This window comes from Mytilus californianus, unplaced genomic scaffold, assembly GCF_021869535.1.
Source record: "Mytilus californianus isolate M0D057914Y unplaced genomic scaffold, xbMytCali1.0.p SCAF_8, whole genome shotgun sequence".
Lineage (NCBI taxonomy): Eukaryota > Metazoa > Mollusca > Bivalvia > Mytilida > Mytilidae > Mytilus > Mytilus californianus.
Window position 1 is genome coordinate 31,919,168 of NW_026262734.1, and position 15,523 is coordinate 31,934,690.

Here is a 15,523-nt window from a genome sequence, read left to right on the forward strand (position 1 = left end):
TTCTGGAAAAATGAACTCGCAGCTTTGATAGTCACATACATTAACATTTCAAAATATATGCTGGATTATTTATGTTAATTTATGATCGCGCAAAGGGATATGGATGTTCATTGGTCAAAACAAAACATAATCAGGTGTTCTTTGAGTGACCTGTCAAACGAATGAAATAATTGATAAAGAAGAAACGAGGCATATTTGGAACAAAAGCAGTAATCATTCTACTTAGAAACGAAATGATTCTTCAAACAATTGTTTTAATATGACATTATATCGAAATCTCTCGTAAAGATGGACAATTGATGCGCCATCATAATGGCATCTGCATCCAGCTTCAAAATGAATGATGCTGATAAAAACTTCATTCATCGTAATTGAAACCCTACTGAAATATGGAGATAGTTGGTGATTACGAATACAACAGGAAAGATCTCATTGGGCATGGCGCTTTTGCTGTTGTCTTCAAAGGGAGAAACAGAAAGGTAACATTTTGTTTTATGAAATTTATCAAGACAAAGCAAGAGGCAAATTATATTTACTGTATTGATCTTGTACATAGTCAGTTTATGTGTATGTGCTATCACCCATTCTTTTGATATGTAAGTTACTGTTTGCGAATCTCCATCAAAAGTTCAAGAGCTTAAGGTAACTTTTTATTTAAAAACAAAAGCAATGTTTTTTGAAATAAAGATTGCATCACCTGATATCATGTTTAAAAATACATTGAAGTCCTCACCCTGTTTTAACAAAAGGTGTAACAATTTCAAAAACATTAGTGATTATTACATGTGTAGTCATTGTTACATGCAAATATATATCTTGGAGTTGGTTTCAAAAAGGAGAAGTCTGGGCATTAAGTCTTAGATGCATGATTTTTTTTTATTAATTGTTATTGGCTTTGAACTAGCTGTCAGTTACTGCGAGTACTTTCAGATCTGTGCTAAGAGTCTTTTTGTTGTTGGGATGTACAAGTACCTGTCCGCGTCCACTTTTTTTTTTGTTGGATGTATTTCTATTTGTATTCATCTGATGAGATAAGCCTTTTTCAACTGAAGTTTATAGTTTGTTCTTATATTGAAATGTTACACAACTGTCCCAGGTTAGGGGAGGGTTGGCGCCTTCAAACTAGTTTAACCCCGCCACATTCTGTATGTGCCTGTCCCAAATCAGGAACCTGTTATTTAGAGGTTTTCGTTTGTTGCTGTGTTTCATATTTGTTTTTCGTTCATTATTTTGTACATAAATTAGGCCGTTAGTTTTCTCGTTTGAATTGTTTTACATTTGTCATTTCGAGGCCTTTTATAGTTTACTATGCGGTATGGGCTTTGCTCATTGTTGAAGGCCGTATGGTGACCTATAGTTGTTAATTTCTGTTTCATTTGGTCTATTTTGGAGAGTTGTCTCATTGGCAATCATACCACATCTTCTTTTAATATATAAGAAGACTGAAGAGAGTGATTTAGTTATAGATATTTATTTCAAACATTTATATACATACATGTACATGTACATTTTTTTGTGTACATGAATACATGTATATGAAGCTGCTTGAAATCCATGTCATTTGTACTCTGGTGGAAAATTGTTAACTAGGCAATCATATGTGTACGATATCTTTTATACAGCGTTCTGCACACTGCCCCAAAATGCTTAACTGCTTTGACATACATGTACATTGTTAATTATGACATTGGAGTTGTCCATATATAATATAATGGAGATGTGGTATGCTTGCCTGTGAGACAATTGTTCAAAATTTAAAACTTTATGTGAAGCAGATTTTAGAAACTAGAGGTCACCTTATGGCCTTCAACAATGAGTAAAATTCATACCATATACATGTAGTCAGCTATAAAGTTTGAACTATAAAGACATGACAAATATACAAAATGTAAAACAAGTGAAACAAAAAAAAACCTGATTTATGAAAGAACAAACTAAAAATAAATATGACAGACAGCAACGAATGACAACCACTGAGTAACAGGCTCCTGACTTGGGACAGGCACATGTACATGTATATACATGTAGAATGTCACTGTGCATACTTAATAAAGATGATTACAGAATTACCAAAAACATTAGACAATTGAACAGACTAATCCATCCTTGTAATTCCCTACCTGTTCCACTGAATTCAAAATGCATATGGATACTTATTAAAATAAGGATGTAGTATGATTGCCAATGAAACAACTATCCACCAACGTTGAAATGAAGTGGATGTAAGCAATCATAGGCGACCATAGGACCTTCAACAATGAGAAAAACCCATACCAAATAGTCAGCTGTAAAAAGCCAAGACAAGAAAAATATGAAACAATTCAAAACTAACGGTCTTAGGTTACATTATGCATCAGACATACCAGGTGTATCATTATAATATTGTCATCAAATTATATACCTCAAATCTCATCCTTTAAACATAAATCGTAAAATGCTTGATATTTGCACATACTATCTACATGATCTATGGATTAATTTTTCCCAGTATCAGTTTTCAATACCCAAAATAACTGTAGAAAACATAGGGAAATGAACCATTTCATTATTATCAATGTTGAGTAATATTTAGATAATATTTGGAACATTGGTAAACTGTTGCCTCTCTTTGACATATGCAATGTATGAGAAAAGAAATGAACTAGTATATTCTGATGTTGTCTAAAATGTTTTGAAATTAGATTTATTGACATTTTGATATTTATCATGATTAACTTGACATATAAAAGTATTTTTATATTTGGCAAATCATTTCTGTTATTGTTTCAATTATTTGACATATTTTGACAATCAATAAGGATAATGAACAACGTCATTGAGTTATGTTTACCAACATTGAAATAAGGATAGTCGATTTCAAATGTTTGTAAACATTTGAAATAATGCACCGCATGACAACAGTAACTTGACCTGACACAGTTTTAGGTTGGTTATTAAATAACATTTCCTACCTGTTAACATGTTATAGGTAAATCATGTTATAATTTCTAAAAATAGAACAATCAGCTGGTGTTCACTAGCAGATCATTGAACCAGTAACACATATACACAAAACATGCAAAATAAAAGTCTATATATATCCCGCCTCCATGGAATTAAAAAAAAAATCAACATTTTCGTCCAAACAGTTGGTTCACAGACTACTACACCCATGCATTATGAAATTGAATGTTAATTTTTTTTTGTCATATTAGAAGTTATCTGGGTTATTATGGCATGGAAATATTTTACGTCTGACAAAATCTGATTCTCAGTGAATACATGTTACTTTTATTATTCTTCCCTTAGTTTATTTATTTTGTTTTTACATTGTATCATAGGTCAAAATTGTTTGTTCAGTGTACATGTATGTTCAATGGTGTTAATATGTCCTTTGATTGAGTTAAGCTATTTCAGTAGATATTTTATAGTGTGTCTTTCTATGTTGTGATGTTACACTATTGTTTCAGAGAAAGGGTGAAGGTTTGGTACCATTAAAACGTTTAAACCCACTGCATTTGTTTGCACCTGTCCTAAGTCAGGAATCTGATGTTCAGTAGTTGTCATTTGTTGATGTGGTTCATAAGTGTTTCTCGTTTCTCGTTTTTTATATAGATTAGACCGTTGGTTTTCCCGTTTGAATGGTTTTACACTAGTAATTTTTGGGGCCCTTTATAGCTTACTGTTCGGTGTGAGCCATGGCTCCGTGTTGAAGACCGTACTGTGACCTATAATGGTTTACTTTTATGAATTTTGACTTGGATGGAGAATTGTCTCATTGGCACTCATACCACATCTTCTTATATCTATGCACATAATTTTGGTGTTACGCTTTGAGATTTAAATTGTATACCAGACTCATACATACCTAACATTGTATGTCAATGCAATACATAAATTTGGAAGAAGCAATGGCTTATACATTGTACAAAATGTACATGATGTACTTAGTACTTTACAAAAAAGTTATGTACATGCACTACATTATGTTAAAATTATAATATAAATTATAAAGATGTACATGTACACAATACATTGTATACAGTCATGCGTTGAGTGGCTACTGATTATTGAGTTGACCTTTTTATACATTCTTAATGGAGGGACCTTCATTTCATGTTTATGGCTTTCCCCTGAGGCACTTCCTATTGTATTCATGTGACAATAAAAATGGGCTTATCAATACCTTAGTCTCTACTTATATTTCCCTTGAAAGATATAAGTCTTTCATTATGTTCAATGTTGATATATTTTGATATTTTTAATAACTATTAACTCACCATGGCCAAAAATGGTGAGTTTCTTGACAAATTTGTTAGAAAGAAGGGTGTATGGTTGCCTAGAATTGCTTACATCCACTTCATTTGAACTTTGGTGGATAGTTGTCTCATTGGCAATCATACCACATCTCCTTATTTTTACTTGATAATTTTAACTCATATTTAAATTTTTGCAAGGCATATTCAACATGACATGATGATGATCTAGAAGAGTTCAATTTCATGTCAAACATTCACAATAATACATGCAAATACACACAATAAATTCTGAATATATGTTATTATATTTTTCAGAGGCCTGATATGCCAGTTGCCATCAAAAGCATTACAAAGAAGAATCTGGCTAAATCACAGAACCTTCTCAGCAAGGAAATAAAAATACTCAAGGTGAGTTTTCTTTCTCTTCATCTCATTTATATGTCTGTCTTTCTGAAAGTTGTCACCTAAGTTTGTCCTGGTTTGCATGGACCTGCATGGTAAATCCATTTATCAGCATTAAGCTTTGGTTGTCCATATACAATGTACATAAAATGTACATGTAGCAAACCTTATTCTTGTCAGACTCAAAAACTATTGTTTAAGTCTTCAATATTGAGTAGATTTCATACATGATCAAAATGTACTACATTCTGTTTTGTTTTATTCTGAAACTTTAGAATACATTTATTTTGTGTGTATAATTGTAAAACTGAACTTTCTTTATATTTTCATTCATTACAGGAACTGTCAGACTTACACCATGAAAATGTTGTAGCACTTCTTGACTGTAAGGTAAGTGTTTAAAATGTTAATTTGATTATTCCAGGTTTTCTTATTTTTTCAAAGCATCATTGACACGAGAAAGTATTGTTAATCCTGCTTTACATCTAGTGCCTATCTAGATAGTATTTATTTGCTGTGGTTCTTCAAACCTTAGCTTTTACAATACAATGTATTTAAAAGATTATGATTTATTGCTTGCTATGCAACTTATGGGTTTTGCTCATTGTTGAAGTCCATACTGTGACCTATATTTGCTAATTACTACGTCATTTGGTCTGACTCTCTGGTAGACAGATGTCTCATTGGCAATCATACCACATCATCTTACTTTTATATAAGTTAGTATATATATAACATTGACAGTTGAAAGTCTTTACAACTTTGATCACCTTTTGATGTTCTGTTAATTTACTAAATACACTTTTACTTTATTTTTTTTTAATTAAGCTTAATATTATCTCACAAAAAGGTCGTGGAATACTTAGAATATACATTGTACTCGGGGAATAACTGTGACATTCTTTAAAATTAAAATTACGAACATTCATACATGTTTCTGTATTGCTATTAAATGGTGCCAAAAGGTCATACAGTATATAGTTATATATACATGAAGGTTGTCTTGATTTAGTAATCTTACCTATAATAGTCATCAAAATTACATGTAAAAATTATACAGACATTATAAGTTTTCGATGATTTTTGCATCGTAAACCAAAAATGACGAAATGAATCATCTATGATACCTGATTGACAGATTAAACACAAATTTATATATTTGGATCTTATGCCCCACAGTTTTACTTAATGTTTAATTTTAAGTATGATAGAGTTAGTATGAAACACAAAAAATTCCAGGTGCCTCGTTTGCAAAATGGGTTAAATAGTTAATCTACAGTGATCCCTAGGGCCAAAAATAAAATTCAAATTGTTTGATGTTGCCGTAACCTATCCACCTTAGTCATGTTAGTGTCCTAAAAAGCAGCCTATCCAAAAATTTTATGACACGAATTGTTTCTATATTTTTTAAAAGATTATTTCCTGCTCCATCGTTGTTTTCTTGTCTATAACGTGTAATTTGTGCTGTTGGCCAAATTAAAAAATATATCCCTACCTACCTACTTAATCATACAAGACATGGGTAGGCAACACCAAACAAACAATTTTTAAACGGTGGCCTAGTCTGTTAACACGGAGGTTATGAGTCTTAAACCCCACCCTCAGTGAGGTTAAAGTTTGACCTGTCCTAACTGATAAGGATTGTGGCTTTTCTTGCTGAAGCCAGTGAAGGTCTAGTGGCACTAAACATCAACATACAAACAAACAAAACAAAATTTTCCACTGTATTTTATCTCAGATATTGATAAATTTGAAGTTATAGTTAATCTAACCCTTAATATGGTCTGATAAAAGAACAATAAAATTTAATCTGCTTGATAAAAAGAGGGTGTTATATTCATTTCAATGGAGGAAATTATAGCATGTTTTTTTGTATACAAACTGGTTTCATTACCTCAATCCTAGCTAGTTTTTAAAAAAAACATAATTTCTATAAAATCTGGCCCCTAGGTTCCATTCTATTGTCCAGTCCTGTCTATTGGTATTTATCACATTATCTGACATTCTGATTAGCTCTTTGTTTGCATACAAGCATTGAAATATTTAAATACAATACATGCACATTTTAACAAAGTTATATGACCTAACTAAGACATGTAGTATTATTCCTCAAGGTCACAGACTATGTAATTAACAAGTGACAGATGGATAGATTATCAGTTTGGTGATAAGATATATTTAACAGTTAAAACAAGTTACAAAAGAAGCATGAAAATGTTTAGAATTTCACAAAAAATGAGAAACTGTGAAAGTTATTATCAGTAATGTTGCTAATTTTTACACATTCATTGTTATGAAATATATTTATTATGCTCATTTGAGTAGAAAAATCAGACCCTGTCCCCAGAGAACAAAGGATTTAGTTTTGTTGAAATACAAATAATATTAAAAATTGAATGCTGAAATGTTAGTCAGTTTTGTAAACATATCTATAATTTACAAGTACATGTTGTCCTTTAAATCTAAGACAGGATATAGAATGCAGGTTATTCAAAGTTTCCAGGAATTTGATCAATTATTGTTTGTTAAAAGTTGTTATGTATTCAAACTTTATAGTTTTGAAGGTGAAATTGATGTAGATTTTTTTAAACACAGGGAAAGTTGGGACTATGATTCACAAATGAACTTTATTTATGAAATAGTTTAAGCTCTGTTGTCAAGGTTATTAGAAGGAATTGTATAAATAGATATTTAACTCAATCTTGAATCTTCAGAAATCTATATTTAAAATTTGGTCATTATAATGACTGTTGCCTCATGCTGAGTTTTAAATATTCAAATTTTAAAGTAAATTTGGATTTTATTAGATAAATACTTACCATCATAAATTCTGAGTGTAACCCCAATTGCGTCATAGGTCAGATGGAAAATCCCGACTAAAAATAAACGTACTCTCACTGGTCCGGACATATACCCCTGTTTGCCCATATTCTCCCATTCAATTTCCTCAAGACAGAAACGTAGGGAAAGGGGATGAAGGGGAGGTGGGTGGGACCTATAATTTATGATGGTAAGTATTTATCTAATAAAATCCAAATTTACTTTAAAATTTGAATATTTTATAGCTATAAATACGTTACCATCATAAATTCTGAGTAACAGAATCTAACGTAAAGCTGAATCCCCTGTAACAGAAGAAACAGGAGGAAAGTTCAATCTTTGTGCTGAAACTATAGGTCCAAGAGAGTATAAACTCTCGGCAAAAGTAGCCATAGATTGGAGGTAATGAGATATAAAAGAGTTCTCATTTCTCCAGAAACCTGCAGACAGTACCTCTTCTAAAGATGCACTGTTAAACAGAGCCCAGGATGTAGAGATACCCCTAACATCATGAGCTTAAACATTAAAACTATTTAAAAGTTCTGACTTAGAAGAACCATAAGCTAAAGATATGCATTTGCATATCCAAGTAGAAATAGTTTTAACAGAAAGATCTGAGATTCCTTTTTTAATAGGAATAAAGAGTCTTGAGTTAGAAACAGAACGTAAACTACTCGTTCTATCCAGATAAATAGAAAGGATTCTTACTGGACATAAAAAGTACAGAAATAGAATCGCTAGGGAGTGCAGGAATCACGACTGATTCTGCACCCTTATCTGGAATCTGATTCTTTGCCAAAAAAGCAGGATCCGTTAAAAGAGTAACAGAAGATTTATCCCTGTTAAATCGAAGGCAAGCATCAGAAATAGAGAAGGCATGGATTTCACTCCTTCTCCGTCCAGAAGCCAAAGCTAAAAGAAAACAGCATTTATAGGAAAGAAACCTTAAATCTATTGTTTCTGCTGGTTCAAAAGGAGGAAGTTTTAAAAAGGATAAAACTAGTCCAAGGTCCCACTTAGGAACTAAAGTTTTTTGTCTTGGTCTTTCAAGACTAAAACTACGAACCAAAAGAGAAATATGCTCATTGTTTCCAAAATCTGGGCCACCAGAAATATGAATAGTTCTTGAAATAGCTGATCTATATCCCTTAATAGTAGAGGGACATAATCCTTTGGATTCAAAAAGAAAAACTAGAAAGTCTGCTAATTGTTGTACAGTGACTTGGAAAGGATCAATTTCCCGCTCACTACACCAATCTGAGAAGATTGACCATTTTGCATCATAGACAATGCTAGTGGAGTCTCTGACAGACTTTGTGAGATGCTTGGTTGCTCCTTCAGAAAAACCTCTCTTTCTGAGGCTAACCCTGAGAGAAGCCAGGTGTGTAGATGAAGTTTTTCTGGATTTTGATAAAGAACCTTGCCCTTGATTTGAGACAGAAGGTCTGGTCTCAGAGGTAGAACTAGAGGACAAGCACATGATAGGCGCAGAAGGTCTGGAAACCAAGACTGTTTCGGCCATGCTGGAGCAATAACTATGATCTTGCAATTTTCCCCTGCTATTTTCTGAAGTACTGGGGAGAGAAACCTGAAAGGAGGGAAGGCGTACCCGAACATTCCTTTCCAAGATAGGCTCATTGCGTCTACCGCAAAAGATTTTGGATCTGGAACCGGAGACACAAATGTTAGAAGTTTGTGATTGAGACTGGTCGCAAACAGATCTATCTGAGGTGACCCCCAATGAAGAGTCACAGCTTTGAAAACTACTTGAAGTAGTTCCCACTGCGTGTTTACTGGAGCAAGGGATCTGGATAGAGTGTCGGCTAGAATATTGAGGTGCCCCGCAATATGTCTCACCACTAGATGAACCTGGAGTTGAAAACACAGAAGGAGAATGTCTCTGGCTATCTGATAAAGAGAAGGTGAATGAGTTCCTCCCTGATTCTTGAGATAAGCTACAACTGTTGTGTTGTCCGTGGCCAGAATGACAGACTGGTTCTTTAGAGACATTTGGAAATGATTCAGTGCAAACAGAACTGCTTTCATTTCCAATGCATTGATATGCTCTTCCAAAAGATCTGGATTCCAGACTCCCGAGATTGTAAGCCCCTCCAGATATGCTCCCCAACCGAGGGTGGAGGCATCTGTGAATAATGTTAGACTGGGAACTTGAGGGGACAGACATAGGCCCCTCATTACATTTTCCCGTACTAACCACCATTGAAGGTGTGGAAATAAAGGCTGAGTGATTGGAATCAATGCTTCCCATTCTTGTGAAGCTGGAATCCATAACTTGTGCAGATAAAACTGAAGCGGACGAATGTGAAGTCGTCCCAATGGAATTACATCTGCCAGTGAGTTCAATAGACCCAGAAGTTGCAAGAATTGACGTGCTGTGACTGATTGAACCGTCAGGAATAAATGTATTTTCTGACATAGTTTTGTAAATTTTTCCTCTGGTGGGAGGACTAGGCCTACACTGGTTAGGAAATGTTCTCCCAGGAAAACAAAGTCTTGAGAAGGAATTATCTCTGACTTTTTCCAAGAGATTAGGAAGCCTAGGGACAGAAAACAATTGATGACCAAATCTGTCTGAACCCTCAATTTGATTGGGCAAAATTCCTTGAGAAGGGAATCGTCCAGGTAGGAATGAATCTGAATAGACAGGGAATGTAGGTGAGCTATAGCTGCCTGCATGATTTTGGTAAAAGCCAAAGGGGCTGTAGACAGGCCAAAAGGGAGAGCCTTGAACTGGAAAACTTTGTTGTTCCAAACGAAGCGAAGGTATTTCCTGTAAGTATGGGAAATGGGAATGTGGAAATAAGCATCTGAAAGATCCAGAGAAGTAGTCCACATTCCTGGAAGGATTGAAGCCCTGATTGATCTGTTGGTTTCCATTTTGAAATGGGGAACAATAAGAAAGTTGTTCAGAATAGATAGGTCTATGACCGGCCTCATTCCTCCAGTCTTCTTTGGAACCAGAAAAAGACGGGAATAAAATCCCGGAGACAGAGTTAAGAGCGACACCTCCTCTATTGCAGATTTTTGTAACATTGTGTCCACTTCTACTGATAGAAGTTGATACTTGACTGGGTCTTGAGTATGAGACAAACTTATCGGAACTGCAGACAAAGGAGGTGGGTTCTTGAACTGAAGTGTTAATCCCCCTCGAATTATTGACAGCACACAACAGTCTGAGGTAATTTTCTTCCACTGATTTAGGAAAAAACTTAACCTCCCCCCTACTGGTATTGATTTTTGAGGAACTTGTTGTAAATTTTCCCCTGGGGAAGCTGTCAATAATGTACGAGGGGGCAAGAACCTAGGTACTAGACCCAGGTTTCTTGGGACCTTTAAACCACCAGAAGGCTTACCTGAGCTTTTACCGGAGTTATGGGATTTGTTCTGCGGTTTGTCGTAGTTATTCTTCCTTTTCTTAGCAGAAGAAGGAGGACCACCTGAAGCAGAAGTACTAGTAGAACTAGATGTAGCATTAACCGACCTCTTGCCATTGTTAACTTGTACACTAACTTTGACTGGAGGAGGGTTTTTACTGAGTTCCTCTTGAACCCGCTGTACGGGTAAACCAAACATCTTGTCAGTAAGTGGAGATTTCAGTAAAGAATCTTTCAAAGACTCAGGAACAGAAAAGTTTTCAAGAAACTCTGCTCTTTTAGATAGGGTGCAAATTAGCAATAGAACCCATTAAATGCAACTGAGATGAACCTAGAGCTTTATCCAGTTGAAGTAAGAAGGATCGTACTTCTGCTGGAACAACCGAATCTTCGCTGTTAAGCAAATTTCCGGTTGCAGCTAGAAAATGTTCGGCTGTGCCAAGAACTTGAGAAGCACTACGAAGGAGATTCTCAGTCTTTGACCAAACAGGTTGAGTGAGACGAAGACCATCTACTGGCTTTTTTCCCAATAAAGATGACATAGATTTGTCACAACTGGGAACAAGTCTACCCAGTGAAGAATCAAAGATATCAAAATCCTTGTACTTAACCTGATCAGAAAAGGATGACATTCCAAATCCAGAGATATTGTTATTAGCAACCTTTTCACTAGCAGAATTAGCGATACCTTCATTAATAAATTGTAAAGCAAATGCCATATGGCCAGATTCAGGAAAAGAATTGTGAGAAGTCACAGTATCCTGAGAAATACCACAGGAAGCTTCAAAAGTTGAAGGTTTCTTCGGCTTGGAAGGAGAGGCAAAAGGGATATGTGCTTCATCCCTCATCAAGGTATACACCTTATCCCTAAGATCCTTCAAGGATGGAGGATCCTCAGTCTCCTTGGTGGGAGGTTGTTGAGCTGACTTAGAAGAAGGCTCAGGGGCCGTCTTCGATACCTTGGGAGAAGGAGAACTTTCAACATCCTCATCAGTGAGGAAAGCCCTTTCATGACTCCCAGGGGAAACAGAAAGCTCGTCATCCTCCCTCTCATCACATTCTACAGACTTAGCTGGAGAAGGTTGATGAGAAGAAACTCTATTCTCCAGTAGAGACATACGACTGGATAGAGTACTAAATTCAGCCTTGAAAGACTCACCAAAGTCCAAAAGCAACTTCTGAAAACCATCCAAAGATGATGCATGATCAGAACCCTGAGTACCATGAGAAGAGCTAGAAGATTGAGCTCGAGAGTCAGGTACGGTGGTAGAAGGAGCTACTGCAGGAGTCAAAGATACTGCTACGGGTGGAGCAGGAGCTAAAGGTGGTGCAGTAGCTACCCCAGAAGGGGGACCATAGAAATTGTCCCTATAAGGCCAAAAAACCAGGTTGGTTTGGCATAAACCCACCATAAGGGTAAGACTGTGGCCAAGGTGGCTGAGACCATGAGGGTAAAGGTTGTGTGCCCGAGTTGGGAAGCATATACCCACAATAGGATAATGGGGGTCTAGAACCTGGCAAGTTCAAGCCCATAGCTGTACCTGGGACAGAACTAATAGTACCCGATGAATTAACAGGCCTAGATAAAGTATGAGTCACCGAAGTTGACGTAGGTACCCCCCAAAAATGCATGGCCGAACCTTGTGAAAGGGTCGGATAGGTAGCATTACCAGACACCGACTGTGACCGTTGTCGAAACTCCGGTCATTGTCCTGGTAGTTTGGGGGGGACTTAAAGGTAGTGACTCATCTAAGCAGGAACATATATATTGACTAGATATACTGTTCCCAGATCTAAGAGATAGTCCGAACCAGGAATATTTACGTACGGACTATTCAAATTAAAGTCCATAATAAAATTTACTTTAGTCAAAAAAACACAAATAATTTGTTTAGAAATTCAAACTAAACAAGGGAATAAATTTCCAATAATATACACAATATGAAAAGCAATTAAGCTATTCAAAAACTTTACAAACAACTAAACACTTCTCTGTTGAATCTGTATATATTTGCACGTGTGACCGATGTCGCAGATGGAAATTGAATGGGAGAATATGGGCAAACAGGGGTATATGTCCGGACCAGTGAGAGTACGTTTATTTTTAGTCGGGATTTTCCATCTGACCTATGACGCAATTGGGGTTACACTCAGAATTTATGATGGTAACGTATTTATAGCTATAAAAACTTTGTTTTTCATCAGATTAGGTTTAATTAGAGATGTTTAAATGACTAGTTTATTTCCACCAGTATTTTAGGTCTTTGATGTTTGTGTATTGATAGGTAAATTGATGGAAATATTCAATTTATGTTTATGAAAAATAATTAAAAATAATATCCTTCTGTTTAATGTAATGGATGTCCTTATTGTAATTATTTGAAATTCTTTAATAACTCTATACTGTAACACTCAATGCTGACAGTAAAAATATAAACAGCCTAGAGTAAAATAGATAAAAAACATGAATCAAAATAATACATACAAACAAATGATGTACATATTAGTGTTGAAAATGATTAGTACACCAGTTTGTAATGGTTTAAACATGAGTGGGACATCCAGTCATCACATGATACATTGTACTAAAGAATCTATAGACAGGTACAAATGTAGTTCCAATTTAAATAACTTCTTAGTGGGTCATATGGTCATTAAGGTCATCAAGGTCAAAAATACTTGTAAATTTATTCAAGTTTTGTTATGTAACTAGAAAATTCAAGTGATTATATGGAAATCATGTATTTGTATTGTAGATTTGCAGTAAAAAGTCAATAATTAATGTTGTTTATCATGTTTATAATCCTTATTCACAAATAGGATTAGAAAGATATAAAGATTTTTTTCCTTTTAGTGTGATTATGTAAAAAGGATCAATTAACGACATTTGATTCTCTTGAATACATGCCCTATGGTATACTTTTTATGTATTTTGCTTATTATGAATTATTGATCTGTGGTTGGAAGCATGGTTTATTTCAATATCATTGCAATGTAGCCTTTTTGTGCTGAAGCAGTGATAAAAATGATTAATTTATAAATCAATCAATTTCAATATACATGTACATGTAATACTTATTTGATCTGAGTGCCTGTTACTGCTTGCTTGGCTTCATGAAATAATCCTTATTATATTGATCCTGTAAGACATTAAGCAATAAGATGCAATTTATAATTTTGTTATGCATGAAAATTAAGCAGTTCATTAAACATGTTAAAGATATATGTTCTCATATCAAATTTGGTTACTGGTTTATATTGTGGTAATCTTAGGACCCAGTTCTATTTTTTAAAATTTTACAGAATGGAAAAAAAAGAATATAAGTGTGTGAATTCATGACACAAAATACCCCTACATTGCAAAACCCAAAGTAAAGGAAGGGTGCTTTGATTGCTGTTTTCCTCGTCATAGTCACAATGAGGCCTTCAATTTATTTGAATGCAAAGGGGGGGGGGGGGGGGGGGTATTGGTAACACAACTGAATATTATGTTATTCAATTTACTTACACTGCTATATTTTTTTCAGGAAACTACAAACCATGTTTACTTGGTCATGGAGGTAAGCTAAGTTCTCTATTTGATTTAAAAAGTAAATTAACAATAATGCCGAAATCCAAGGAAAAATTCAAAACAGACAATCCTTTATAAAATGGCAAAATCTAAAAGCTCAAACACATCAAACGAATGGAAAACAACTGTCATATTCCTGACTTGATACAGGCATTTCCTTATGTAGAAAATGGTGGATTAAACCTCAGTTTTTTAGCTAGCTTAACCTCTCATTTGTACGACAGTCGCATAGAACACCATTATATTGACAACAATGTGTGAGCAAAACAAAGAGAGTGAGACATACGGTATGGGTTTTTTCTCATTGTTGCAGGCTGTACAGTTGCCTATAATTGCTTACATCCACTTCATTTGAACTTTGGTGGAAATTTGTTTCATTGGCAATCATACCACATCTCCTTATTTTTATAATAATAGGTAAAAACAGCTCTATGGTAAACAATTATCTAATTATAAAGTAAATAATTCTGTGGTGCTTTAGTCAAGAGGTATTTGGAAAACATAGAAAGCCAGACATTCCTACATGATGAATAGACACGAGTTGTAATTTGATATTGTTATTGTGAAGATAACTTTCTGTTGTTGTTTAAAGAATGCATAAACATGTTGAAATTGGTATTCTAAAACTGTAGTTTGTGAAGATCAATCTGGTTGAGATACTTTTGAATTGCAAAATTTGAAAGAACAGAACACAATGAAACACTGAAAGCATCATATAAGAAGAAAGAGAAAAAAGATTAAAAAACACACTGCTTAATGAAATTACACTTTTCTGTATTTTAACGTATATCAGTATTGCTCAATCCTAAACATTTGAAAGCAAAGGTTATATAAATACTGGAATACATGAGGAGTTATATATGTATTACCAAAAGGGACCTAAAAGAATGGCCAAATCCATCTCAGGTCAACTTTTCCGCATTGAGTTGGAACCTTATCATGCTTATAGTTTCTTAACAATTTCGTAATCAATCTACGGAAATTACTTGAAGTTGAAGGTACGTTTCAATAAAGTATATACTGTATCTTTTTATTATTAACAGTATTGCAATGGTGGAGATTTGGCAGATTATCTTCAAGGTATAATATTGTAAAAT

The 15,523-nt window shown here is 34.6% G+C and overlaps 1 protein-coding gene across 1 annotated transcript in view; it reads left to right on the plus strand.

The window, feature by feature from the left end:
- The first annotated feature begins 106 nt into the window (after positions 1-106).
- LOC127710480 (serine/threonine-protein kinase unc-51-like) overlaps positions 107-15,523 on the plus strand; it is a 41,224-nt gene continuing 25,807 nt past the window's right edge. The window contains exons 1-5 of the mRNA XM_052216356.1: positions 107-479; positions 4,554-4,646; positions 4,980-5,030; positions 14,383-14,415; positions 15,470-15,506. Coding sequence (XP_052072316.1) covers positions 390-479; positions 4,554-4,646; positions 4,980-5,030; positions 14,383-14,415; positions 15,470-15,506 — 304 coding nt within the window. The 5' untranslated portion in view covers positions 107-389. The remainder of the gene's footprint in view (positions 480-4,553; positions 4,647-4,979; positions 5,031-14,382; positions 14,416-15,469; positions 15,507-15,523) is intronic.